At 53.2% G+C, this 26,851-nt stretch overlaps 2 protein-coding genes across 4 annotated transcripts; one reads left to right on the top strand and one right to left on the bottom strand.

The window, feature by feature from the left end:
- Positions 1–1,464: 1,464 nt before the first annotated feature.
- MAN1B1 (mannosidase alpha class 1B member 1) lies at positions 1,465–22,235 on the top strand. The gene is made up of 13 exons (XM_084798420.1): positions 1,465–1,739; positions 2,189–2,297; positions 3,224–3,339; positions 6,786–6,934; positions 9,519–9,628; positions 11,185–11,370; positions 12,530–12,678; positions 13,520–13,708; positions 18,213–18,403; positions 18,724–18,844; positions 19,312–19,509; positions 19,592–19,723; positions 20,383–22,235. The coding sequence occupies exons 1-13, from the start codon at positions 1,629–1,631 to the stop codon at positions 20,584–20,586; spliced, it is 1,965 nt and encodes a 654-aa protein (XP_084654546.1). The 5' UTR covers positions 1,465–1,628; the 3' UTR covers positions 20,587–22,235.
- DPP7 (dipeptidyl peptidase 7) lies at positions 22,203–26,410 on the bottom strand. 3 transcript variants are annotated; one of them, XM_084798424.1, is made up of 13 exons: positions 26,198–26,410; positions 25,984–26,097; positions 25,769–25,908; positions 25,513–25,676; positions 24,790–24,925; positions 24,630–24,711; positions 24,360–24,526; positions 24,152–24,212; positions 23,533–23,651; positions 23,302–23,458; positions 23,090–23,154; positions 22,678–22,758; positions 22,203–22,563 (listed from the first exon to the last, which is right to left on the bottom strand). In XM_084798424.1, exons 1-13 carry the CDS (start codon positions 26,292–26,294, stop codon positions 22,495–22,497), a joined length of 1,452 nt encoding a protein of 483 aa, XP_084654550.1. In that variant the 5' UTR covers positions 26,295–26,410; the 3' UTR covers positions 22,203–22,494. The 3 variants fall into 3 exon arrangements, with proteins under 3 accessions (XP_084654550.1, XP_084654549.1, XP_084654548.1); XM_084798423.1 differs by having other exon boundaries at positions 22,688–22,758; positions 23,308–23,458; positions 26,198–26,405; XM_084798422.1 differs by having other exon boundaries at positions 22,688–22,758; positions 26,198–26,399.
- Positions 26,411–26,851: the final 441 nt, after the last annotated feature.

Here is a 26,851-nt window from a genome sequence, read left to right as displayed (position 1 = left end):
TTTCTTCTTGGCCACTGTGCTCTGGCACACAGCTGTGCATGTGTGCATTTTAATGTCTCACCAGAGCTTTAATCTCCAGCCCTCTCTCCAAGTGCCATGGTTACAGGCACAGAGCACCACCAAATTGGGCTCGCTTTATTTTTGGTTTTTCGATACAGGGTCTCCCTGTGTTGCCTTGGCTGTCCTGGACTCACTTTGTAGACCAGGCTGGCCTCCAACTCTGCCTGCCTCTGCCTCCCAAGTGCTGGGATTAAAGGCGTGCGCCACCATGCCCGGCCTTTCTTTTCTTTCTTTTGTGTGTGTGTGTGTGTGTGTGTGTGTGTGTGTGTGTCAGGGTACTAATGAGAAGGCTGAGGCTACTTCACTATTGCTGTCTGTGGCTCCCTTGATTTTTCCCTCAATTGGTGCTAGATTCTGAACCTTAACAAGGATTTGTCCCAAGGTTGCTTATCACTCATTCTTGCCTGGCTTGAACTGGAAGATTTTCAGCTACAGGTTTGTTTGATTAGTCTAACACACTCCTCCTTGCTATTTTCTCTTTCAAGAACTACTCTTTAATTTCGAGCTCTCACCAGCCCCTTGGCATGATCATGATGATAGCCACCTCACTGGTAGTGCACACTTTTAATCCCAGCACTCAGGAGGCAGAAGCAGAAGAGGATCTCTGTGAGTTCGAGGCCAGCCTGGTCTAAAGAGCGAGTCCAGGACAGCCAGGAATATCACACAGAGAAACCCTGCCTCGGAAAAACCAAACCAACCAACCAAAACAAAAGTGAGGCAGGATCAGGTGGGTCTTCTGTAGGGACATTCAGACAAACCAAACGCTCGCCACGCAGGGGACCCTCCACACACAGACATGACACCGCTAATCTGTTTGGAAGCAGCTGTTTGGGCTACCGAACCGTGGGCAGTTTTACCGTTTTAAGTGTTTTCCTCGAGAGAACCACGCGCACGGGAAAGTGCGGTCGTTTTTTTTTTTTTTTTTTTTAAACGCGTCGCCAAAGTTCGTGGGGGCTCGGAGTGTGATGGTCGGAGGAAGGGTGGCTCCCAGGCCGCAGCCACGGGAGATGAGCCATAGCCTCAGATCGCAGAGCCAGGACAGGACTGAGCCTCAGCGGGGCCGTCCCTTCCCTCGGCCGGGAGTTCCGCGATTCACCTCCAAGCGCGTCAGGGCGACGCCCGTCCTAGCTCCGGGAGACCGAGCGCAGGGTCCCTGCAAGGGAGACTGTTCGCAACTCAAGGAAGACAAAACTGGGACAAAGACCACACCTTCAAGTCCCTCCCTACCGGCCCCCATCAAGGAGTCCGCACGACGCAGGCGCTGGTGCGGGAGCACGCGGTGCAGTGACGTAAGGGCGCGATGCCATGACGTCAAAGGGTGCTGGGGCGGGCACCCTGACGAAAGCGACACACCAGGAAATGTCAACGCAAGGCTGTACGCACGCGCAGTGATCAGACTAAGGGTTTGCGCTTGCGCAAAGCCCGAAGAAGACGCGGCGCGTGCGCAATGGTGTATAGGGCGATGGGCGGGGTGTGGACTCCTTCGCTATGGCAGCCCGCGGTCTTTCTCAGTCTCGGACTTCCTGACTCCTCCTGCAAGCGAGCTCTCGTGGGCCGGCTTCGCAGTCATGTACCCGCCGCCGCCGCCGGCGCCTCACCGGGACTTCATCTCGGTGACGCTGAGCCTGGGCGAGAGCTACGACAACAGCAAGAGCCGGCGGCGGCGATCGTGCTGGAGGGTGAGGCTGGGTCCGGGCCGGGGAAGCCCCACAGAGGGTAGTGCCCAGCTGGAGCGACCGGGTCTCCCCCCACCCCCGCTTCCAGGAGTCCCTCTGCCGCGTCTGGTTCTCGCGGCTTGAGTCCCGGTGTTGTTGGTTCCTCCCTGCCTAATGCCTGGTGTTCTGGGGCGGGGGACGGGGGGCGGGGGTCCTTGCCCGAGGGGCGCCGACACAGCATGTATGGTCCGATGTGTAGGGTCGGTCCATGTCTGAGCAGGGTCGTGGGGATTTCAGGAGTTTTCCTCCCGTGCACGTTGCAGCTGGCCAGATGGTACACAGTGTTTTGGCCACGTATGCGCTAGTGTGCTGCCCTAGCAATGTAAACTTTGCCCTCAAGCAAGGTGCCTCCGAATTGCTCTCCTCTCCGAATCGGTGACAGGGGTCTTTTTTTATTTCTGGCTCTTTCTTAGAAGTGGAAGCAACTTTCGAGGTTACAGCGGAATGTGGTTCTCTTCCTCCTGGGCTTTCTGATTCTCTGTGGATTCCTGTACAGTCTTCAGGCGGCTGATCAGTGGAAAGGTATCGGAAATACCAGCGGTGCTAGGGCGGGGGGCGGGGGGGGGATGCAGTCTGACGTCAGACACGTGGTTGCAATCCAGAATCCAGATGAAACAGCACCAGGAAGCATAGGAGGCACAGATTGACAAGAAATGCAGGGGTGGGGCGGGGTGGGGGATGGGGTGAGAGGTGGCAGGGTGGAGCTCAGTGTGACCACCTACCTGCTCCTGTAGGCTGCTCTCAAGATACTTGGTGCCAACACTGCTGCCCCTCTGTCAGAGGCCATCAGTCAAGAACATCAGCATTTAGTCACGTGGCCCTCCCATGTGCTCCTATGTGTTTGCCAAGGACCAGCAGGTTTCCTGAGAGGTTGCCTAGGATCTGATCCTTCTGGGCTTCTTTAAGGTTGCTGCTCACGATGACCAAGACAGTGCTTCAAGTCGCTCAAATCAAGCTGCCTGCTTACCTCCATGTAGTTCTTTTCAGTATAGACACTATTAAGTGGATAACGTTGTGAGGGGCTGGGGAGGTTGCGTGTTGTGCCATATGCTTAGGAAAGAGTTGCTTCAGCCTGGGATAGACTGTAGACCCAGCACTTGGCAAGTAGAGGCAGAAGGATCAGGACGTGAGGCCAGGCTGGGCTGATTTCTCTGGACCTTATTTATTTATTTACATTGATGTTTTGCCTGCATGTGTGAGGGTGTTGGATCCTCTGGAACAGGAGTTACAGACAGTTATGAGCTGCCACGTGGTTGCTGGGAATTGACCCCAGGTCCTCTACAAGAGAACAGTCAGTGCTCCTAACCAATGAGCCATCTCTCCAGTCCCTTTCTGGACCTTGAATTCAGTAGCTTCTTGGAGGTCTCACTACCTAAAACAAATGGCACCTGTTTAGACATCTCCTGTGGATCCTGTCTGGGCCTTACGGTGAAAATTGTCTTCCACAGTTCTGAGTGGCAGACTGGCAGAAGAAGAGAAGATGAAACCAGAAGTTCCGCCTGTCTTACCAGCTCCTCAGAGGGAAAGTGCCAAACCAGAAGGCTTTCCAGACACAGTCCCTCAGGTAAATTCCAGTAAAGGCTATATGTGGAGTTGCCACTGGGGTCTGTTTTGGAGCATTGCAAGTTGGCAAATGCTGCCTTCAAGAGACTGAAGGTTTTCTTTTCCCTGTCACATTCAGCCTCCATGCTGGCTCAGTTGAGGCTGTCTGTATAAAGTTGGGGAAAGAAGAGGCAGGCACTTGCGTCGTTTCATTCGCTTTGAACACCACCATGACGTAGCTCCTGTCTTAGGTGCTGGCTTGCCCACCTATGAGGAACCACAGAGGCTGATGGGATGGGCAGGTGGGAGGCCACCAGCAAGTAGCATCAGACAGTTGGCACGTGGCGGGGTACAGACCGGTGTGGAGGGGAGGAGAGCCGTCTGTGGAAGCAAGTGTTGAAGAAGCCAGTTTCTGTCTGGGTGGGCAGAGCAAGGCTGAAGGAGAGAGACCTCTGCCCAGCGGCCTTCTGATGGAGCTAGGCTGGGGCGTGGGAACTGGGAATCTGGCCGGTTGTGGTTCTTGTCCGCGCCTAAGGGGTGTGGACGGTGCTGAGGAGAGCCTGCAGGGATGTGCTCTGGTGGAGATGCTTCCCAGTGGAGGAAGGGTCTCCACCCAGAAGGGCCTGTGAGGAATGAGCTTAGGACCACCGAGGTGTCCCGTCTGACTGCCGTGTTGTGCCTTGGAGGCGGCATGGGGCCACTGTGGGTGGGTGACACTAGACTCACCTGTCAGGGGGGTTCTGTGTAGAAGTAGTATAGTTTGTCTAGAAGGCATTGTGGGAACAGCCAGGTCTCATTCTGGGGTACCCACTCTGTGACCTCAAGGTAGGTCAGAGGCCACAGAAGAGCCAGTTGCTGAGAGGACCGGACTCAGGTTTCTTGAGAGTCGGGGCAGTTGCCCACTGCAGTGAATTCCTCTACACCTCTGAAGCCTTTGGCTATCTTCCCCCACGCCCACATAGCCAGCACTACGCTTAGCAGATGTTGGAGGACTTGAGCTTCCCCTGTGGGTAGGGTCCTGGGCACAGGTGGAGGTTTCATATCTCTGCGCAGCACAGGGTGTCATACAAACCGGAAGCCCCGGCTGACAGCCACTCTAGGAGACTACCTCCTCAGGACTGGCTCCTGATTGAGAAATGGATGCACACTGGCATGGGACCCAAGAATGGGATGTCAGTCCTGGTGAATTTGGGGGAGCCGTCATTCTAAGCAGAGAGGGTTTATATTTTCTTCTTCAGAAAGCTTGCTGTTGCTAAGTTGCCAGATGCACACTAGAAAGTACAGGAAGGGAGACAGAAGCCAGTGTTGGCGAGCCCCCTTGCTCAGGCCGTAATGGGTAGAGTTTGGGAAGGGACAATGAGTATGCCATCCCTGGGGACTGTTGATAGAGCTTTGGGGTGACCGGGTCTGTGTGCACAGGCTAGTTTCCTCACGGAATGATGCTCCCAGGTGCTTTATGTTCTTTGGCCTGCGCCCCTTGTAATCCCCTAACAGAAAGAATGCAGCTGTGTGTGATAAACCCTTCCTGTGGAAACGCAACACACGCAATCACTCACCCCTGTAGGGATCCCACAACAGTGAAAATCCAGCTTGGTGATCCAGTGTCGTGTATTGGGGTGACTTGCAGGAGCAGAAATGACTCATGACAGCGGCATCACCAAAGCCCACCCCAGCATGGCTCAGAAAACTGGGAGCCTGGAGCACAGCCCCCAACCTGCAGGCGGTTCAACAGGTTGGGGAGTGCCCTTTCCAGAGGCCTCAGGGGGTCTAGACATTTTCCTTCAGGCAGCTGGTCTGGTCTCAGTCTTCCTTGCAGCTTGGCCTGTGTGAGGAACCTTCACTGAAGCTCGGCTTCTCTCAGAGGGCCCCACAGCTTTATTTGTTGACTCTGGCAGAGAGGGGCCTGCTGGAGCTGGCCACTTCCAGGGGCTTCTCACTGAAGGAGCTTGCCTGCAGAATGGAATGTGTCAGTCAGGTGGAAACTTCGCTGCTCTGGGGTTTCCCTGAAGCGGCCGTGGTGCCAGGTGCAAGAGGAGGAAGTCTCCTGAGTCTCTTTCCAGTGGTTCAGTGCACTGCTGCCCTCGACAGCCTTATGAGCGTGTCAGTGCTCAGCCTCTGACTCTTCTCTACAGGGAGGAGAGAACATTCTAATGTTTATGCTTTAAGTGATCCCAGTGCCACAGGTGTTTAAGTAGGAAAATTGGAACGCTAGGACAGGTATAATGTGAAGGCATGTGTTGTCACCTTATTCAAGGCAGCTTTTTGCATATTTGCTGTACTTCAGTAGATTTAATTGAGCACACACATTGGTGTTAGTGAGCCAATGAGATAGTTTTTTGAAACAGGGTTTCTCTGTGTATCCCATCAAGAACTCAATCTGTAGACTAAGCTGGCTTCCAACTCAGATTTTGACCTGCCTTTGAATCCGGAGTGCTGGGATTGGGTTTATATCATGTGCATTTTTTTGTTGTTGTTGTTATTTTGGGGTTATGTTTTGTTTTTTAAGACAGGTTTCTCCATGTAGCCCTGGCTGTCCTGGAACTCACTGTAGACCAGGCTGGCCTGGAACTCAGAGATCCGCCTGCCTTGGCCTTCTGAGTGCTGGGTTTAAAGGCGAGTGCCACCACACCAGGCCTCGTGTAAATTCTTTTTTTTTTCCCCTAGTTTTTCAAGACAGGGTTTCTCTGTGTAGCCTTGGCTGTCCTAGACTCGCTTTGTAGACCAGCCTGGCCTCGAACTCATAGCAGTCTGCCTGCCTCTGCCTCTCAAGTGCTAGGATTAAAGGCGAGTGCCACTACACCAGGCCTGATATGAGTTCTTATAGCTGGGCCATTCATTGTATGTATGCTTTACCAAATAATTTATTGAGGATATAAATAAAGCTACTGGCAAACTTCTGTGCTTGCTGCTATGGAAGCACAGAACATGTTTGGACATACACCATCCTGTTGACACCATCTGGGTGTGAGGGTGGCAGTGGGGACTCAGCCCTGTGATTTGTAGAACAACATTTTCTACACTTTCCCATGGAGAGTGAGTAACCCTGGCTGTCATCCACAGAGTCTTCATCTTTTTTTTTTTTTTGGTTGTTGTTTTGTTTTGTTTTTTGAGGCAGGGTTTCTCTGTGTAGCCTTGACTGTCCTGGACTCACTTTGTAGATCAGGCTGGCCTCGAACTCACAGTGATCCACCCGGCTAAGTCTTTATCTTTGCCATTCTTACCTCTGGGGGATAGTTTCAGTTTTAAACTGTCCCAACAAGGACTCTCAACTCTTTATCCAGACCTATGCTAGCTATCTGGTATTTCTCCAAGTCTCTGAGCAGCTTATCTCTCAAGCTGCAGACTGCTAAAAATTTCCCACAGCGCTTGGTTGAGCACAGTAGCCCTCTCTCCTTTTGAGTGTGAGTTCACACTTGAGGGACAGGACAGGTGATAGATTTTGGCATGTGACTCTTGATTTTGGTTTAGAAGCGGCAACGGCATCGGGGCCCTCCCCACCTGCAGATCAGGCCCCCCAACATGGTCTCCAAGGATGGGGTGCAAGATGACGCTAAGGAGAGGGAAACAGCCCTGGGGAAGGCTGCGCAGGAAGAGGACACACAGAGGACCGTCATCAGGTACCGGCAGCAGGGGATGGGTCTGAGTGCGCACTGCCTGCCGCCAGCATGGCTGATTTTGTTTTGTTTTTTAATGAAAACTTATTTTGTCTATGTCATATTCCTCATTTGAAACAGACAGTATTCTAAAGGTGGCTTCAGTAAGTGTTACTATACAGTCACATTTTAGAGCCACATTTGGTCCATGGCTTGTTCATGGTGTGCGGTCATGTCTGAGAGCAAGGCTCTTTTAAGGAGTATGAGGAGGAGTCAAGGGGGAGGGGGGTTAGGAGGAAAGTGCCTTCTTCTCTGGGAGTGACAGCTAGTTGACAGGCACCTCCTCCTCTACTCACTTCTGGCTTAGCAGTGATGCAACAGCATATTTGGTTGTTAATTATTTTATTCCCCGAGGTCTGCCTGCTGTCTTTTACGAGCAGACACTCACAGACCCCAAATTGACCCTCATAACCTTGCCTAAGAAATGATTCCTGATAAAGGAAGTGACAGAGCTGAGATTCTTGGGCTTTGAGGACAGAAACATCATAGAGGAGACAGGTACCAGAGGAGAAAGAAAGAAAACAGAGTTGCTGCGGGATAGAAAAAATCATGTGAGCCGGGAGGAGGAACTCTGAATTTCACATGGGGAGAAGCGGCCCAGACATGGAGCATAAGCAAGTGTTTGGGGACGATGGAGGGAGGTGGCCCAGGTGGAAGTGATTAAGGTGGGGGGGGGGGGATGGGTCGGGGCTTAGAGAGTAATGCCTGCCCAGCCCGGGGGAAATACAGCCTAGCTGAAATCTGTCAGGTGTCTGTGATTTAATGGCGGGCTAATTCATAGCGCTGTAATAATTTTAGGCTTTTGGTAATTAAAATTAATAGCCTATGTATTTTCTGCAGCACAGCAGAATGAAAGGGCATGGCTTGGTCCCCTGGACTGAGCTGACACTTGTCGGCCCAACAAGTTTCTTGCTTGCAGCACCAAGAGGCGCCTCAGTCTAGATGGCGCTGGGCCTCATCTCCTGCTCACTGTCACATTTGGAAACATCAGGTGCAGCTCTGCCAGGGGGCGTGGCCTGAGCTCTCCACCTGCGCGGCTGTTCTGAGGGTGTAAAACCTGAGGTCTTAGGCTCCTGAGCACATAAGGAGACAGTGTGGAAGCAGCAGTGTAGGAAAGTCCCAGGGAGAACAGTAGCCTGTTGCTCTTGTTTGCAGGAGGAAAAGGTTTGCTCCCAAAGCCAGTGTCTGATTCAGTTTATAATGTGCTCTTTAAAGACAGGGGCTCTCTGAGGGGAGGGGCCGTAGCTGAGCCTGGGCCCAGTGCTGCTCAGGTTACTGAAGGAATCCTCTGTGTTCTTGCTTCCCCTGCATGTGCTAAAGTTGAAATGACAGAGAAGACTAGCCTGGCCCTGTGTAAGGATAGCATGCAAATCTTTGGAGCATTCTATACTACAGAAAACACAGAAAAAAGCCAGACATGGTAGTGCACACCTTTAATCCCAGCCCTTAAGAGCTAGAGGGTGGTAGATGCCTGTAAGTTTGAGGCCATCCTGGTCTAGATAGCAAGCTCCAGGCAAGCCAAGAAAAAGAAAAGAAAAAAAAGAGGGGGAGGGGTCCTAAAGAGATAGATTAGATAGAGGTTAAGAACATTTTCTTGGGGCTGGAGAGATGGCTCAGAGATTAAGAGCACTGTCTGCTCTTCCAGAGGTCCTGAGTTCAATTCCCAACAGCCACATGGTGGCTCACAGCCATCTATAATGAGATCTGGTGCCCTCTTCTGGCCTCAGGTGTACATGCAGGCAAAACACTGTATACATAATAAATAAATGAATCAATCTTAAAAACAAAAACACTTGTTACAAAGGACCCAGGCTCAGTTCCCAACACCCACATAGTAGCTCACAGCAATCCATAACCACAGTTCTGGGGGACCGGACACCCTCTGACTTCTGAAGGCACCAGGCACACATGTGGCACAAATACATGCATGCACGCAAACATTCAGTACACACACGCACACACGCACACACGCCTTTAACTCTAGCACTCCAGAGGCAGAGGCAGGCAGATCTCTGAGTTCGAGGCCAGCCTGTTCTACAGAGTGAGTCCAGGACAGCCAGGGCTGTCAGAGAAATCCTGCTCAAAAAACCAAAAAGGGAAAGAAAAAAAAAATAAAAGGCCTTTTGGTCCAGGTTTACCCAAGTGTCATGTGGCCAGCCTCTGCCTCCCCAGATGCAGTATCCGTGAGTCGAGACACTGCGAGTGTAGGCAGCTACCCTGACTTTTGTGCCTGCCTTCCCTCAGCGGGGTTGCTCCCAGGTTTCTTTACAGAGCTGAGGACCTCCTCTTACTCAGGGCTATGGTCTGGACTCTCTGTTAGAGCAGCCCTGGGTTGTCTTCGCCACATCCAGGTGGCTGTACCCAGGACGAGTTCCATGGTCCAGATAGCCTGTGGGGTATCAGGACGGCTTGGTTGTTTTCCTGTCCCTCTGCTGTGGCTCCCACTGAGATGAGTCCCTCTGGGAGTGGGCAGGCCTTGTCCTGGGCATAGTGTGGGGTTAGGAGGGTGTAAACAGCAGCCCCTTGATGCCTTCCTCTTCTCCCCTAGCTGGCGGGGAGCAGTGATTGAGCCTGAACAGGCCACTGAGCTCCCTTCAAAAAGAGCTGAAGCCTCCACCAAAGCTCCTTTTCTGTCAGTCAAGATGTGGAAAGAGCCAGGTGAGTTCTCCTGCCCCCTCGCCTCGTGAGAGCCTGTGCCTGAGAGCCTGGGGGTTAACACTCTCCTCCCAGGTCAGCACCTCCCACCTGACATCTGTGCAGTCACCCTTCAGCACCCGTGCTGTGTGCACAGGCTTGTTACAACCCTTGTGACATCTGTGGCTTCTTAGCTGCCCTAGTTCTTTGCCTGAGCACTGAGCAGCCAGACAAGATGCCTGTTTGAGAAGTTTGATTTTGCCATCCTGCTCCTGGGCCAGGACGTGCCTTAGCATAAGACACACAAGATTAAAGTCATACATTTTAAGAATAAAGATACAGGCCAGGTGGTGCATGCCTTTAATCCCAGCACTCGAGAGACAGAGGCAGGTGGATCACTGTGAGTTCGAGGCCAACTGGTCTACAAAGCAAGTCTAGGACAGCCAAGGCTACACAGAGAAACCCTGTCTTGAAAAACCAAAAAAACAAAAAACAAAACAAAACAAAAAAACCAAAACCAAAAACGAAGAATAAAGATTCAGTAAAAATAATTTTTTATTGTTGTTTTGTTTTTCAATTTTTTTTCTTTTTGGAGACAGGGTTTCTCTGTGTAGCCTTGGCTGTCCTGGAACTCGGTCTGTAGACCAGGCTGGCCTCGAACTCAGATCTGCCTGCCTCTGTCTCCTGAGTGCTGGGATTAAAGGTGTGTGCCACCACTGACTATCGTCAATAAAAGTAAATTCTTTGTTAAAGAAAAGAGACACAAGTGTCCCTTAATGTGTCAACTTACTTGTAGACCTCACAGGCCTTTGGGCCAGTGTGTGGTCACTAGCACTGTAGCCTTATTATTGAGCTCTGCTCGGTCCTAGCCTTGTGCTAAGAGCTCTGTGTGTACCAGCCCGTTTCCATTCTCATGGTGTCTGACCTGTTTCTGTTATAACCTTTGAGGTAAAGGATGTTCACAGAGCTCCATTGGACATACAGGAGCTGAGCCTCTTGAGTTCCAGCACCAACTGGTCTGGACACATAGAGACCGCTGTGTTAGGAGTGGTAGGGTCAGGCCATGTCTGTCAGCAGGAACTGTAGAGCCTAGTGGGAAGAGGCGTGTGGTGTAACACTGCACACACTGCCACATGCGCCCTAGTGTGAAGAGGAAAGCTCCCCAAGGACATGAGGCAGCACCTGCCTTGTTCTCATGGGACGCTGTTTGCCAGTTCATCTCTTAGGATAATATTCCCAAGCACTGGTTCCCGCTTACTGCTAAGTTCACATCACACACTCCAGGCCCTGGTGCACCATGGGAGTGCTGTCCTCTTCCCCTTGGGCAGAGAGGGGCCTGAGGTCCCCGTGCTCTTGAGTGTAGCCTGTAGATAACACGCTGCTGTCGCTGTGTGTGCCGCTGAGGGCCTAGCTGTTGGCTTTGGCCGCCTGCCGTGTTTATCTGCTGCCCTGTGACTCACTTCTCATGGCTCTCCCCCGGGATCCATCTCTCTGAAGGCTCACGGCTGCTCTTGGGAAGCCCTGCCTGCCTCCAGAGTGGGCAGGACTGTCCACTACCACTTGTGCTTTCTTCTCTCCAGTCCCCCCAAATGAGCGCCAGAAGGGGGTGATTGAGGCCTTTCTCCATGCTTGGAAGGGTTACCGCAAGTTCGCTTGGGGCCATGATGAGTTGAAGCCTGTGTCGAAAACCTTCAGTGAGTGGTTTGGCCTGGGCCTCACCCTGGTCGACGCCCTGGATACCATGTGGATTTTGGGTCTGAAGCAAGGTAATGACTCCTTTTTTGCTTGGACTGAGTTTCCACGTGTAACACATAAGTCAAAGCAGTGTGTAAGGCCCCTCCATGTGGGCCATGCATGTGTAACACATAAGTCAAAGCAGTGTGTAAGGCCCCTCCATGTGGGCCATGCATGCGTGACATCCACGTGTGACACATACGCCAAAGCAGTGTGTAAGGGCCCCCTCCATGTGGGCCATGCATGTGTGATGTCCATGTGTGGCACATATGCCAAATCAGTGCTGCTCCATTGGACTTTGGTTTTCTCCTGTCCTGGATACAGGAAAACGTGTGCTTGGTGTGAGTGGGGGTTGGGGTCAGAGGGTCAGGGCCTGTTTTCATCCAGCCACTCAATTGGCAGCTGTCTTTATCTCCCGAAGAGCTGAGTGTGGCCTGGGGATCTCATCCAGGCTGCTCTGACACAGCTGGTACAGTAAGGGGCTGGACTTGCCCTGCCTCTATCTCCAAGAGGGCCTCCTTAGGTTATGCACATCCCTTTAAATTGGTAGTGTGTGCTTTCCTCCTTCCATGTGGGACCATGTGGGTCCCGGGGATTGAACCCAGGTCATCAGACGTGGTGGTGAGAGCTTCACCCACTGACCGTCTCACTCACCCTGTGTGCTTTTTAATGGCAGGTCTCAGCCGTATAGCTGAGAATACCTACTTCCACTGCATGCTGCATCATGCCTGGATTTTTTTTTTTTTTTTTTTTTTTTTTGATTCTAAAAGACAGTGTCTTGGGGGATAGAGAGATAGCTTAATGTTTAAGAGTAGTGGCTTCCAAAGGACCAGGTTCTGTTTCCAGTACCCAGAAGGCAACTCACAACTGTAGATATAGACACACTCACACAGTATACAGACATTCATACAAGCAAAACATGCATACCTGTAAAATCTCAAAATACATAGGTTTGGGTTTGGTTTTTCAAAACAGGGTTTCTCTGTGTAGCCTTGGCTGGGCTGTCCTTTGTAGACCAGGCTGGCCTCGAACTCACAGTGACCGGCCTGCCTCTGCCTCCTGAGGACTAGGACTAAAGGTGTCTGCCACCACACCCCACTAAAAAAACAGGGTCTTAGTATATAGCTTTGGCTGGCAGATATGTGTGTAAATTTGTTTTGTTTTGTTTGCTTTCAATCTTTCATTACACAGAATTTAACGAAGCCAGGAAGTGGGTGTCACAGAGGTTAAATTTTAAGAAAAATGTGGACGTCAACCTGTTTGAGAGCACCATCCGCATCTTAGGGGGCCTGCTGAGCACCTACCACCTGTCGGGGGACAGCCTCTTCCTGAGAAAAGCTGTGAGTGTTCCTGGCTGGGCTCACCTGGGCAGGACAGATAGTAACCCCTCAACAGCCCCCTTTATCTCCCTGCCAAAACCCCAGGCCATCTGCTTCTAATCGTTTCTGTCAGGGCTGCCTCCCATCCATAATCCCAAAAAACTTGCTAATATTCTGTATCTCCTCCCATGAGGAACTTCAGAGTTCCTCCTCTGGGCCACGTGGCTTTCTTCCTATCCCATCCATGGTGACTCTCCTTCTTCCTCTTCCTCTTCCTCTGTCCAGTCTCTCCTTTCTCCCAAGATTCCGTCTGCCCAAAGCCCGGGAGACCTTCACTCTGTCCCTTCCTCCTGCCTTGCCCAGGTGTGTGTGTGTGTGTAGATATGTATATACACACACACATATATAGTTCTTTCTTTCTTTTTTTGTTTCGTTTTGTTTTTTGAGACAGGTTTTCTCTGTGTAGCCCTGGCTGTCCTACACTCACTTTGTAGACCAGGCTGGCCTAGAACTCAAGAAGATCCACCTGCCTCTGCCTCCCAAGTGCTGGGCTCTTGTGCCACCAAGCCTGGCCTCTGCCCAGGTATATTTATTCAGCCAACCAGGGAGGCAAGGTTCAGGGCATTAATAAGATCTCATGAGCCAGCAATTAGCACCAGAATACACCAGAGCAATCTCCAGCACTGTCTTGTACTTTGGAGTGGAGGAGCTGCCACAGCATTGTCCTCTGCTGCTGTGATGTTTTGCTGTGTGATGGGTGTTAGAGAGTCTCAAACTACGTTTCTCCACTTGCTTGGGTGCAGCTGGGTGACAGGTGGGCAAAACCACTCTAATTTGAATGTTTGTTGTGCTTTGATGCTAGGAAGATTTCGGAAACAGGCTAATGCCTGCCTTCACCACACCTTCTAAGATTCCATACTCTGATGTGAACATTGGCACTGGATTTGCCCACTCACCACAGTGGACTTCAGACAGCACGGTGGCAGAAGTGACAAGCATTCAGTTGGAGTTCCGGGAGCTCTCTCGGCTTACTGGAATTAAGAAGTTCCAGGTAGGGGCCTGAGGGACAGCTCAGCATTAAGAGCACTGTCTGCTCTTGCAGCAACCCAGGTTCAGCACCAGCAACCATGTGGTGGCTCACAACCCTCTGTTTTGTGCTTTTTTTGTTGTTGGCTTGTGCATTTGTTTGTTTGAGGCAGTTTCACTCTATCACCCTGGCTCGCCCAAAACTCACTATATAGACCAGGCTAGTCTGGAACTCACAGAAATCCACCTGCCTCTAGAGTGCCATATGAGTCGCCACCCCAGGCCCTTAAAACAATCTGTAACTCCAATTTCAGGGCGCCTGACACCCTCTGCTGGCTTCCATGTGCACTAGGCATGCATGTAGGCAAACATTCATATATAAAATAAAATCTTCGAGGGGCAAAACAGAAATAAAAACAAAAACAAAAAACACCAAAACAGTTGCAGTAGGATGGGCAAGTTCTAGCCAGAAATGGTTTCCCTGGGTCTGTGTGCTTCTCACAGGTGTAATTGCTATGGGGTTTTGTTTTTTGGTTTTTTTTTTCCCCCTCTGTGTCAATTTCATTTTTTTAAAGTGAAAAATGTTAAATAATTTATGTGGGGGGGGGGTGTACTTGCTGAGGTATGTGTGGAGCTAAGAGGACAACTGAAGTGAACTCTGTTCTCTTTTTTTTTTTTTCCCCTGAGACAGTGTTTCTCTGTGTAGCCTTGGCTGTCCTAGACTCACTTTGTAGACCAGGCTGGCCTTAAACTCACAGCGATCCACCTGCCTCTGCCTCCCAAGTGCTGGGATTAAAGGCGTGTGCCACCACGTCTGCCCGGCAGAGCTCTGTTCTCTTTGTACCTTTATACACGTGCTTCCAAGGCTCAGCTCAGGTCTCAGGTTGCATGGCAAATGCCTTTACCTGCCGGGCCGTCTGATGGGCCCTTACTCACCTTCAGTATCTCTGTTATATAAAACCATCTGCTAATAGCCTTCCTCGTCTTGTGAAGTGGGAACTTGGGCCAATTAAAAGCTGTGCTTCCGTTGCCCAGCCCCTGTGAGCTGCAGTCTCCTGTCTGCCTCTGGGAAGGGGTACGTATAAGGGGCTTGTGTGGGTAGAGTCCCAACTCTGCCCTGTCCTAAGGCAATTGTTGGGGTTCCAATCTTTCCCACACATGACGGCCTCACCATGGCCGTGCTGCTCCTGGGGATGCTGCTGTGTGTGTGGCAGCAGATCTGTGACACAATGGCCATGCTGCTCCTGGGGATGCTGCTGTGTGTGTGGCAGCAGATCTGTGACACCATGGCCGTGCTGCTCCTGGGGATGCTGCTGTGTGTGTGGCAGCAGATCTGTGACACCATGGCCGTGCTGCTCCTGGGGATGCTACAGTATGTGTGGCAGCAGATCTGTGACACCATGGCTGTGCTGCTCCTGGGGATGCTACAGTGTGTGTGGCAGCAGATCTGTGACACCATGGCCGTGCTGCTCCTGGGGATGCTGCTGTGTGTGTGGCAGCAGATCTATGACACAATGGCCGTGCTGCTCCTGGGGATGCTGCTGTGTATGTGGCAGCAGTTCTGTGACACCATGGCCGTGCTGCTCCTGGGGATGCTGCTGTGTGTGTGGCAGCAGATCTGTGACACAGATGCCCTGTCAGCTCTCCAGCTTCATCACTTGCACTGCACTTGCTGATGACATGGACTCTTGTTCACTGTTTCAGAGAACCACAAACTGCTTTCCACTTGCGCCATTTGACTCCACTTTGTCCACATCCTCAACAACACTTACTCCTTTGAACAGATTCTCTATGAGCAGCTAACGTGACTGGTGTGAGGCAGTGTCTCACTGTGGTTTGACCTGTATTTCCCTAGTGTTCCCGATGATGAACGTCTTATCCTGTGCTTATATTACTGCTATGGAGAGCCATCTATCTGAGTTCTCTTGACCTTTGCCTCTTCCTATTAAGTTTTAGGGATTAAACTCAGAGCCCTGCACACTCTTGCAAATCCTCCAGCACCAAAGCTGCACCCTGCATTGCCTTTTAGCCCACACGCTAAATGGATTGGTATTACTTTGTTTTGTTTGGGTAGGAGCTGTGAGTCTTACAACTTTATTCATTCTCTTTTTTTTTTCTTTTTTAATTCTGTCATACTGCACATGCCTACTGCAGTTTCCTCTCCCTGCATTCCTCCTAGTCTCCTTGCCATCCCCCCACCCCCACCCCACCCCCAGATCCACTGCTCTGTTTCCCTTCAGAAAAGAACAGGCCTCCCAGGGAAAGCAGCTGAACACAGCATAACAAGATACAAGACAAGGCACAAACCCTTGTGTCAGGGCTAGACATGGCAACCCACCAGGAGGAAGAGGGTCCCAAGAGCAGGCGAAAGAGTCAGACACACCGCTCACTCCCCAGTGTTATGAGTCCCACATAACCCTAACCTACACAACCACAACACACACGCAGAGGACCCAGTGAAGACCACGCAGGCTCTGTGATGGCCGCCTGAGTCTCTGTGAGCCCCTGTGAGGCCTGCTTACTTGGTTCTGTGGGCCACGCTCTCCTGGTGTCCCCAACCCATCGGGCTCCTACCGTCCTTCCTCCCCCTCTTCCGCTGTGTTCCCCGAGCTCCAAAGGGAGGGCCCGGATGGAGATCTCCAGTCTGGGCGCTCTCTCCACCTAATGTCTGGCTCTGGGTGTCTGCGTCTGCCCCCATCAGCTGCTGGAGGAGCCTCTCTGGTGACAACTGGGCTTAGTCACTGATCTGGTGATTTGAAATTTCTTGAGAATTATATGTAAGTTTTAGAGTGGGCTCTTTTTGTTTTGCAAAAAGATACTGGTATTGTAAGAGCGATTGCATTGACTTTGTAGATTCCTTTGGGAGCCTGGATACCTTAACGGTTGAGGCTTCCAACTTACGAACATAAGAGGCTTTATTTAATTATACCAGTTTTTTGTTTGTTTTGTTGGTTGGTTTGGCTTTGTTTGTTTGGGTTTTTTGTTTTTGTTTTTAAGATTTATTTATTTATTATATATACAGTGTTCTGTCTGTATGTATGCCTGAAGGCCAGAAGAAGGCACCAGATCTCATTACAGATGGTTGGGAACCACGTGGTTGCTGGGAATTGAACTCAGGACCTCGAAGAGCAGCTGGTGCTCTTAACCTCTGAGCCATCTCTCCAGCCCTTGTTTTGTTTTTTGTTATTGTTTTGAGACAGAGTTTTTCTGTATAGCCTTGGCTGTCCTAGTCTCACATTGTAGACCAGGCTGGTCTTGAACTCACAGAGATCTGTCTGCTTCTGCCTTCCTGTGTGCTGGGAATATAGGTGTGAGCCACTGCGCCTGGCTTCTTGTTTTGTTTTTTTGAGACAGGGTTTCTCTGTATAGCTGTGGTGTCCTGGAGCTTTCTCTGTACACAAGGCTGGCCTCAAACTCAAAGATCTGCCTGCCTTTTGAGAGCTAGGATTAAAGGTTTGTGCCACCACTGCCCAGCTGTTTAAATCAATTGTTTTGGTTTTTTGGTTTTTTGAGAAGGTTTCTCTGTGTGCAGCCTTGGCTGTCCTGGACTCATTTTGTAGACCAGGCTGGCCTTGAACTCAGAGAACTCCACCCCGCCCCCTGCCCCCCCCCCTCCCAAGTGCTGGGGTTCAAGGTGTGCACCACCACGCCCGGCTATATCAGTTTAAATACCTTTCTTCAGTGGTGTTTTGTTTTGAGACAGGATTTTACTATATAGTCCTAACTGGCCTGCAACTCACAGTCTAGACAAGGCTAGTCTCAACGTAACAGAGGTCTGCCTTCTGTTCGCTCACCCACCCCTTTCTTCAGCCTTGTATAGGTTATTATTGAAGTCTTGTACCTTTGCAATTGATTTCTAAATATTCCATCTTATTCTTTATGAAATATTTGTGATTTTTCTCACATACAGCTTTTATTATATTGAGATGGTCCCCTTCTTTGGTTTATTTGGTCTTTTTGTGGTGCTGAGGATTGCCAAATCTAAGTCCCAATGCACGCTAGATAACCACCAAGCCGCAGTCAAACCCAAGGCAGCTCCTTTTTACTTCCCTGTGGTTGGGCGTGGTGTTGTTGTTGCTGGATATCTTTACCACGAAAGGCGGCAAGAGTTGGTTTTCTCCTAATGGTTCTGGGGTTTTTGTTCATTTGTTTGTATTTGTTTAGCCAAGGTCTCGGTCTGTAGCCCAGGCTGATCTTGAACTTGACACAGTTCTCCTGAGTTACAGGCCCGAGCTATTGAGCGATCATCCTGTTGGTGTTTGTGCACTTAGTGATTTTCCTGTGCTGAGCCACCATTGCATGTTGAGTCATGAAGCATACAGGTTAACACATTGCTAAATGCTCACTAGCCTGCTGCGGAGGGTCTCTGCATCCACATAGGTAAACACACCGGTTTAGTTTTCTTCATGCAGTGCTGTCGTGTGGCTTTGGTGCTAGGGCACTGTTGGCTTCAAGGAAGTGTTCCCCTTTCCGTTTCCCATTGGGAAGAATTGACTGGAGTAAGCCCACTTTCCCCTTGTCTGCCACAGGAGGCCGTGGAGGAAGTGACAAAGCACATCCACTCCCTGTCTGGGAAGAAAGACGGGCTGGTGCCCATGTTCATCAACACGAACAGCGGCCTCTTCACCCACCCGGGAGTGTTCACCTTGGGTGCCAGGGCCGACAGCTACTACGAATACCTGCTGAAACAGTGGATCCAGGGTGGCAAGAAGGAGACACAGTGAGGCCTGGTCCACTGCCATGCTGCAGGGCCCCAAGCTCCTGTCCCCGCCCTTTGCTAGGCCTCAGTAGTGGTGCAGGGGGCTTGGCTCCTCTACATGACCTACCTCCCAAATGGCATGGGTCGTTCAGCAAGGCCCATCGCATCAGTGTTCGCGTTGGCAGGTGCTCAAGGGCCGGAGCTGTGACTGGGGCTGTGTGTGCAGTATCTGCTCCCTGGGCAGGGCCAGGTCTAGAGATGCCATGTGTGGGTCAGGGTTAGCTCTGAGGAAGACACTGCTATGGCCGTGCTCAGAGGAAGCTGACTTGTGCTACTTGCAGGTTGCTGGAAGACTATGTTAAAGCCATCGAGGGCATAAAAGCGCACCTGATACAGCATTCTCAGCCCGGAAAGCTCACCTTCGTGGGAGAACTCACCCACGGCCGCTTCAACGCCAAGATGGTAAGTTGTGTGGACCAGCAGAGCCTTTAGAAAGCTGCTGTCTTCTTTGTGACTTCCAAGGCCTTAGCATTTGTTTGTCAGAAGTAACAAGGAAATCTGGCCATCAGCTCCATGCCATGGCCGTGGGTTGACCTTTGCTGCCTGCTTTGACCTATTCTTGTGATAGTTCCCAAGCGGAGGCCCCACATAGCCTGCAGTAACAGGCCTGGGCTCTCCTGGGCCGGCTGCCTTCCTGGGTTTCTCTCTGGCTCCTGAAGTGCATCGGGCCTCTGGAGGTATTTGTGGGCAGGTTGGAGTGATGGCCTGTGGGTTTCAGGGCACAGTGCTTAGCCTGACCCCGAGTCAGGATGTGAGGGGTGTTGCTTAGCCTGGCTGCCCCTGGGGCTTCTCCCCTCCAGGTAGGCCCAGGGCGCTTGGCAAAGTGGCACAGGCCTAGGTCGCGACGTGAGGAGACATTTTGATTCCAGGACCACTTGGTGTGCTTCCTGCCAGGGACGCTGGCTCTGGGCGTCCACCATGGCCTGCCAGCTGACCACATGGACCTGGCTCGGGCACTCATGGAGACCTGCTACCAGATGAACCGACAAATGGAGACAGGTCTGAGCCCTGAGATTGCACATTTCAACCTGTACCCTCGGGGAGATCATAAGGATGTGGAGGTCAAGGTGAGCTGGGTGTGGGCTGCCCTTGGGCAGGGGCGATGCCAGCAGGGGTGGACACTCCATGAGCCTCTTGCTGTCCCCTTAGCCAGCTGACAGGCACAACCTGCTGCGGCCAGAGACCGTGGAAAGCCTGTTCTATCTGTACCGGGTCACAAGGGATCGCAAGTACCAGGACTGGGGCTGGGAAATCCTGCAGAGCTTCAATAAGTACACACGGGTGAGCTGTCGGGCACCTCTCTGTGGTCTTGGCTGGTGACGGAGCTCAGGCTGGATCTACCCTTGAGACTGCTGTGCCACAGATGGGGAGGAGCCAGCATTCTGGGGCCTCTAGTTGGCTGCTCCGTGGTCATGTGGCCTAGATAGTGTAGTCACCCTGCTGAGCTTGGTGGTGTCAGGGCCCTGTTGTCTTTAGAGGCATAGCCATGTCCAGCGTTTCTGGGCTCTCTCAGGACCCAGGGTTTTCTGAGAAGGGTCTCTCTCTCATGCTCTTGGTCTATGAAACCTGCTCAGTGACCCTCACCCCGACCCTCCCCAACTGGGATTCATGGCCAGCCTTGCCCTCGCTCTTCCTGGGAAGTGGTCGGGAAAGGGGTATGTGTGGTCTAGGTGTCAGCAGGTCAGAAGCCGAAGCCTCTTTCCTGTGCCTATGCTGGCTTATGTGTAACAAGCTAGACCCTGGACATGGCCTGTGGCTGTACCCTTTCAGCGGTGGCTTCTGCCTGTTCAGGGCTTGTTAGCCCTGGAATTGTAGTTGACCTTGGCCATTCTTTGGGGGGTTGCTAGGCCTGAGCCTACCCTGGGGCCGTATATGTGGAGTTAAGCAAGTAGCCCCAAGCTCTGCCAACCCGTGTCATCGAGGCTTTGGCCCTTGTGCAGGTCCCCTCAGGTGGCTACTCTTCTATCAACAATGTCCAGAATTCCCACAAGCCTGAGCCCAGGGACAAGATGGAGAGCTTCTTTGTGGGAGAGACGCTGAAGTACCTCTACCTGCTGTTCTCTGATGACATGGAGCTGCTCAGCCTGGACACCTGTGTGTTCAACACAGAAGCCCATCCCTTACCCATCTGGGCTCCTGCCTAGAATAACCTGGCCTGGGGACCGATGGAGGGCCGAGGTGGTCCTGTTGGGTCTGAGACCTTCTCAGGGCCCACATAGCTCTGGGCAGCCGTCAACGTGTGATGCTCCTGTCCAGCTCTAGGTCCCACCCGTCTCAGCTTTTCCTGACAACGGTGGGGGGAGCAGGAGTGAGATGACCAGGTGTGGGATTCTGGGGTTGAGGCTGACTGGCCTACCAGAGCCTTTGACCCCTGGGACATTCCTGCCATGACTCCTGACTCCTATGCCTGAAGGACCCTGCCGGCTGGCTGCAGGCAGCCTCGTGGTAGTCCCAAGACTTCTTCTCACCCCCTGGGACCACTCAGAACCCCAGTGCCTGTATTGAGTTCAGAGTGACAGCTCAAGTCAATGAGGTGCCTGCCGGGCTTGGCCTGACAGCCTGTGGAAGTCCTGACTGACTGATCCTCAGATTTGGTGGGCTGGTGTGACCTCGAGGGGCCTTCTGGCTCTAGTGTTTACGGGTTGGACTCAGGGATCCTCCTGGCCACCCACCCTACTGGGCTGGCAGGGGTTAGAAGAGCAAATTTGTCTTATTCCCAGGATACCCTGTTATAATGTGACTTCTCAGCTGAGATGAGAGTGGACTTGCCCCCACTGTAATGGGCCCTGTGTCAGGGAAGGAGTGCTATCTGTGGACAGCAAGTTCTCTGGGTAACATCTCAGTAACTGCCCCTAAAGTCAGAACTTGTATCCACTTTAGGTAGGAAGAGCTGAGAAGAGCAGGCTTTGGGGATGCTCTGGAAACAGGCCAGAAGGCTTGGTTTGTGCTGGTTCAAAATGGTCTGTGAAGGTCACCTGCTGGCTGATAGAGGCAGGACACCTGCAGCGTCATGTTCCTTTCTTGTAGTGAGACTTTTGTGCCTTGGGTGTCTGAGCCTATGGACACAAGGGTGGAGTAGGCCCTGTCTGAGATCTGTTGTTAGCGGGCTCTTTCTAGGCCCCTAAGAACAGAGCGATCCCACACAGCACAGTGTAGGGTAAATGGAACCTAAGGCACCTTGAGGCTCTGGGCCTGTGTTCCCTGTGTACCCCAAAATCTGGAGGTTCAACACATTCACTCCCCATCTGCATCTGAGCAGCTTTCACCCTGTGCCTCTGAGGCACAGTAGTCACCCCTGGGGGCTGTTGTCAAACACTTGTACCCCAAGCCAGCTCTAACCCCAAAGGTGTCTACAGAGAAGGACCTGCCTGATGAAGTGTCATGTGTAGAGGCTGCCTGCCCATGTTGGTTGATTTGTCACCACGCTATTGTCCTGTCTAGGAGCCCCACAGGCTCGTGAATGGGCAGGTTCCAGCTGGGGGCGGGGCGGGGCCTGAGCGATAGAGAAGTGTGTCTTCTTCACCTCCTGCCTTGGTCTCCCTGATGTGTTCTGGAGGATGTGGCCAGTGCCAGAGGGACAGCAGATGCCCTGTGGCCCTCTGAAGAGTTGCTGTGGGTCAGAGTGACTGAGTAGAAGATGTCCACAGAGCTGGGGGCCACACTTAAGTGGACAGCGTGGGAATGGTCCTGGGAGGGGAGCCTGGTCTCCAGTAAAGGCAGATTTCCCTCCCTCTCACCCTGAAGCACGGAACCTCAGAGCTGGAGTCTCTGCTTTATTAAATGTCTAACGTCCCACCAGGCTGCCTGGCTCATCCCTCCGCACATGGACACACCTGGCCCAACCATGTTTATTCAGTTTCTTCCGTCCACCAGCTGCCCCTTGCTTAGAGTCCACCCTGGCAGATCACTGTGGATCTGGACTGTCCTGTCCGTCTGTCAGGGGTAAGGCAAGCTGTTCTGTGCCACAGTTGATCACACAAAACAAGGGATGCCTGGGTCCTGTTGCATCTTAGCTGGAAGGGTATGGCTTTGGTCTGGCTGCCTCTACCCACTCACGAATGAGGGTGGCTTCCAGCTTCCGCACCTCCGCAGCAGATGGGGGGTCTTCCGAGTGAGATGCTCTATGGAGCAGACACGTGGGGGTGGGGACACTCAGGGGGCAAGCTTCATGCCCGTCTGGCCCACATTCCACCCCTGGCCGAACTCACGCAGAAAGGGACCCAGGTAGGCTGCACCTCACTGCACCTGAGGTCTAGGTGATGCGCTCCCCCGTGGATGGTGACAGCGATGATTGATGTGCTCAGGTTGCTCCGGATCTGTGGGGAGAATCAGGCATGTGGCCTGTGCTTTAAGCCACTCCTCTCCTACCCTGGCCCCTGACATGATAGCCAGCACTGTCTGTTGGGTGCACGGGAAGCGATGAGCTTACTGCACAGCTTCAGATAGCTCCATTGGAAAGAGAAGGGGAGATGGGAGGAGCTGGGTGTGAGACTGCACTGAGTGACAAGGGAACGCAGCACCCACGAGAGAGGAGAGGGAGCCCGAGAGTGAGTTTGCAAAGGCAGCAGTTCTTTGAGGTCTAGCAAAGTGGGCAACAACAGACACAGTCAAGCATTGCCAAGGACACCAAGCCACGCCCGGACTTACCCCGCCCCCTGCCCAGGGGTCTAGATCACCATTGGAGAAAATGATGTTGCTGGCAGTTTTAAGGTCTGAAAGGAACACAGCAAGTGACGGTGAGGTATCCAGTATGCCCTTTAAAGCTGGGGGCTGCATCTGAGGGCTGCAGAACCAGCTTACCGACAGAGGGGAGGACCCTTCCCAGCCCCTAGCTCCCAGTCACCAGCCCAGCCCTTTACCGCCACCCCAAAAGCTGGTGTGCAGCCAGTCAGGCCGGGGCCACACGCCCCATGTGTCCAGGCAGTATTGCTGACGGAGTTCATCCGAGAAGGGAATTTCAGGGAACATGTCTGTCACATTGTTGCTGTCAAAGGTCAGATTGATCTCCGTACAGGCCTGCAGGTACCCCACAATGAAAAGACAGGCTATAGTCACACACCCCACCCCTAAGCTCCCCTATGTCTACAAACCTGGTAGTCCCAGGCCTTGGCGTCAGAGCCAGTGCCACAGCCAGTGGGGTCAGCACAGCTTTGGTACATCCGGTAGATGTCATAACAGGGCTCCGTGCCAGAGGAGTTGTAGACCAGCCCTGGATAGGATTAATGCTGGGACCAGCTCAAGCACTCACTGCCCACCCACCATGGGAGGAAGGCTAGTTGGTGTAGGCATGCCTCACTGAGGACAGCACTTGGGGCCTGTGGAGCAGGTGCCACCAGCTGGCCTGGCTCCTGTGACAGCCCAGAGATTCCTCTCACATGCCCGGCACCCTGCTCGACAACAGGGCGGGACGGGCACGCAGAGCTTTGTGGCTAGGGACTCCGAAGGCCCTGGAAACTAGGATGTGCTCCTCGGGGGTAGCTATGCCTGTTCCTAGGGCTGCTGGGATGTCAAGCCACCCACTTCAGCCTCTGCCCAGTTGCCACAACGTATATCCTTCATGCCAGAAGCTGTCCTGGGTCCTCTACTGCGTCTCAAATAGCCTACAAGACCAAGCCCCAGGTCAGGGCTACGGGTCCTTTTCCTACTCAACCCCGTGCCACTGTTAAGAGTCTCCGCTCTTGCCCCATGAAGGCCAAGGAGTACACTCACCTGCCAGTGCTCGCAGACCCACGATCCTCTGGCTCTCACTCAGCAGCCGCTCACAGCCTACCTAGAGGAAAACAGCAGAATAGCTCAGTGGAAGCCTCTTACTCAGCTTGCCTCCTCTGGTCCCAGAATGTGGTGAGGGCTGCTAGCCTACACGGACAAAGTACAGAACGGTATCTGAGGATCCCACACCCAGGGAGAGCCATCTCACCCTGACGGGGTTGGCAGGAAGATGCCCCAGGAAGTCAGTAGGATATGGGTAGTCCATCATGGCGAGCACAGTAAATGCATTCCTGGCAAACCCAAAGAGCTGGGTCAGGTCCTTAGGGCTGGCAAGTGGCTGGCAGGTACCGAAATTCCGGCTGATGGTGTCATAGGCTGGGAAGAGACGGGCCAGAAAACGCTGAGGAAGCTGCCAGCAGATGGGAAGGGTAGGAGCGAAGGCCCAAAGCGGACACCAGGTGAGGAAGGACCCCCTCACCTCCCTGGAGGAACAAGTCTTTGATTTGCTGGAAAGCGTCCCGCACAGCCTGGGCGCACTTGGGACTCTGGCCGTAGAAGTCCTGGAGAAGAAACCGTGGTCACTGCCGCCGCCACTGTAATACCCGCACCAGCCTGGGGTAGCCAGGACCCTCACTCACCGCTGTGACATCTCGGAAGAACTGGTAGGAGCTGCCAAGGCCTGCAACAGCTACGACAGGAGCACTGGCCGCCAAGGCCCCAGCCACCAGGTGGGGATACTTCATCCTCATGTAGGCGCTCAGCATCCCCCCATAACTGGGGGTGGGGGTGGAGGCACAGGGTTATGGTGTGGGAAGCTTCCATGCTCAGTCCCCGCCAGCAGCCTCAGCCTGTCCTCCAAGCCGAGGTTCCTAGGCTGAACCAGGCTCCTCCCCTTCCTCTTTCCCTGCTCAGAAGTCCCAAGGGTGGAAAGTGGAACCTGAAACTTTCAGGCCCACGCATTCTGACTCCAGGGCCAATGCAGACACAGCCTTCACTGTGGGTGCCCTGCCCTGGCCCAGCATGAAGACACTGCTGAGACAAAAATCAGAAAGGGGAGTGTCCCACTAGTGTGAGCAACTCAGCAAACACAGCCTGGGGGGGGGGGGTCCACTCAGGGAGGCCTTCCAGGAAGTGGAGGCAAAGCTAGACGCAGCCCCACCACATAAGGGGTTCAGGCCTGAGCAACACTGGGCCCAGGCAGCAGATGGAGACAATGAAAGAGACTTTGGCCGGCCCTGTATAGGGTGTCACATGGTACGATGGGGTGCGGGCAACAGAGGCAGGTAGGGCTCCTTCAGATCTGGTGTGGGGCCAGATCTAGCTAAGCATGCCTCTGTCTTGAAGAGAAATCAAGTCCCTACCTTCCTCCAAAGGCTATGGTGGGGGCATCCTGGGCCCCGAGATCCTGCCGCAGGGCCTGGAGCAGCACCGCAAAGTCCGCCAGTGCCTGCTCCACAGTCAGCAGCTGTGTGTATCCCGGCTCTGTGGACTGCGCCCCGAATGGAAGCGATCTCCCGTAGTACCGCTGTCGGGAGCAGGAAGGGACGGCTAGCCATCGCCTCTGCACTCCCCACCTCCTGCACCTCGGGGACTGCCAGGAACTGTCCCGGTACCCACGTGCTCCGCGAAGACCAGCAGGGCCTGCTGCTGCGCGGCCAGTTCCACCAAGAAGCCAGAGTTGTTAGCAAAGGACCAGATGTCTCCCTCGTTCCCTGTGTAGAAGAAAATGGGCCCCTCGCCCATCTTCCAGAACTTATCTGTGGGAAGTAAATGGGTTTCCGTTCAGGCCGGGGATAAGCAGGCAGGGAGCGCGCTGCGGGACCAGCACTCACCTGACACCAGGTACCGCTGGCCGAAGGTTTTGTTGCCGAAACTCTCGAAGTTGAAATGGTCCATGTATTGCTCAAAATAGTTCTCCCGAAAGCCGGGGTCTAGATATCTGTCCGCTGAGGGCAGGTAGGGAGGCTCAGGGGCTGGTAGGGATCAGCCGGGATCCGGGGAGGTCAGGAGAGGGGGCCGGGGCGGGGGCAGCCAGTCTACACTCACCTCTGGCCTGGAGGCTGCACAGCCCCAGGGCCAGGAGCAGGACCAGGACCCAGGAGGAGACCCCATGGTCCACAGGGACGCGGGGCTGGAAGCTCATGCCTGATTCCACGATGGGGCGCTCGTGGTCATGTGACCTCGGTCACGTGACAGGCGTTCCGGGCGGGGTGGTCTCACGTGACAGCCTGGTAGGGCTGCCCTGTCGTGGCTGGATTCTAGCTGGAGGACCAGGCTAGTCTCCTTCTCGCATCAGCTTCCGGGTCTTCTGAGCCACATCTTAAGGTTTCCCTGGGCTCCTACCAAGATGAGTACTGTGAAGACACAGGAAGTAGACAGACAGACGGCCACCGCCTGTCGGGACCCTGTGGTCTCCCAAGTGTCCAGAGTACCACAGAGTGAAGGGAGGATACTGAAGGGGGTGTTGGAGCCCCACGTGCCCCATGAGCTCGTGCGCGGAACTCCTTCAGTCTGTCAGCTAAGCTGTGCCCTGGGCACGGAAAGCTGAGCTGGGCATCACCAGCATCCCGGCCGCAGCCCTCAGTTCCGGTCAGCACCCAGGAAACTAGGACAGTTCTGTATGCCCTGAGAGAGTGTCTCAGGAAGGTAGGGGTGCTGGGAGCTGCAGCGGAGGGACAGTGTCGCTGAGAAAGGACACCG

This window comes from Acomys minous (genome assembly GCF_964271855.1).
Source record: "Acomys minous genome assembly, chromosome: 10".
Classification (NCBI taxonomy): domain Eukaryota; kingdom Metazoa; phylum Chordata; class Mammalia; order Rodentia; family Muridae; genus Acomys; species Acomys minous.
Note: the sequence above shows the minus strand (reverse complement) of the source record. Positions and strands in the feature narration are given on the sequence as shown.

Bases quoted from the DNA above. Each gene is read 5' to 3' on its own strand.
- MAN1B1 (XM_084798420.1), top strand. From the start codon at position 1,629: ATGTACCCGCCGCCGCCGCCGGCGCCTCACCGGGACTTCATCTCGGTG. The intron at 1,740-2,188 runs GTGAGGCTGGGT...GCTCTTTCTTAG, and splicing joins GGCGGCGATCGTGCTGGAGG to AAGTGGAAGCAACTTTCGAG. The intron at 9,629-11,184 runs GTGAGTTCTCCT...TCTTCTCTCCAG, and splicing joins CAAGATGTGGAAAGAGCCAG to TCCCCCCAAATGAGCGCCAG.
- DPP7 (XM_084798422.1), bottom strand. From the start codon at position 26,294: ATGAGCTTCCAGCCCCGCGTCCCTGTGGACCATGGGGTCTCCTCCTGG. The intron at 26,098-26,197 runs GTGAGTGTAGAC...ACCTGCCCTCAG, and splicing joins GTGCAGCCTCCAGGCCAGAG to CGGACAGATATCTAGACCCC. The intron at 22,564-22,687 runs GTGCAGTGAGGT...TCTGCTCCATAG, and splicing joins GCGCATCACCTAGACCTCAG to AGCATCTCACTCGGAAGACC.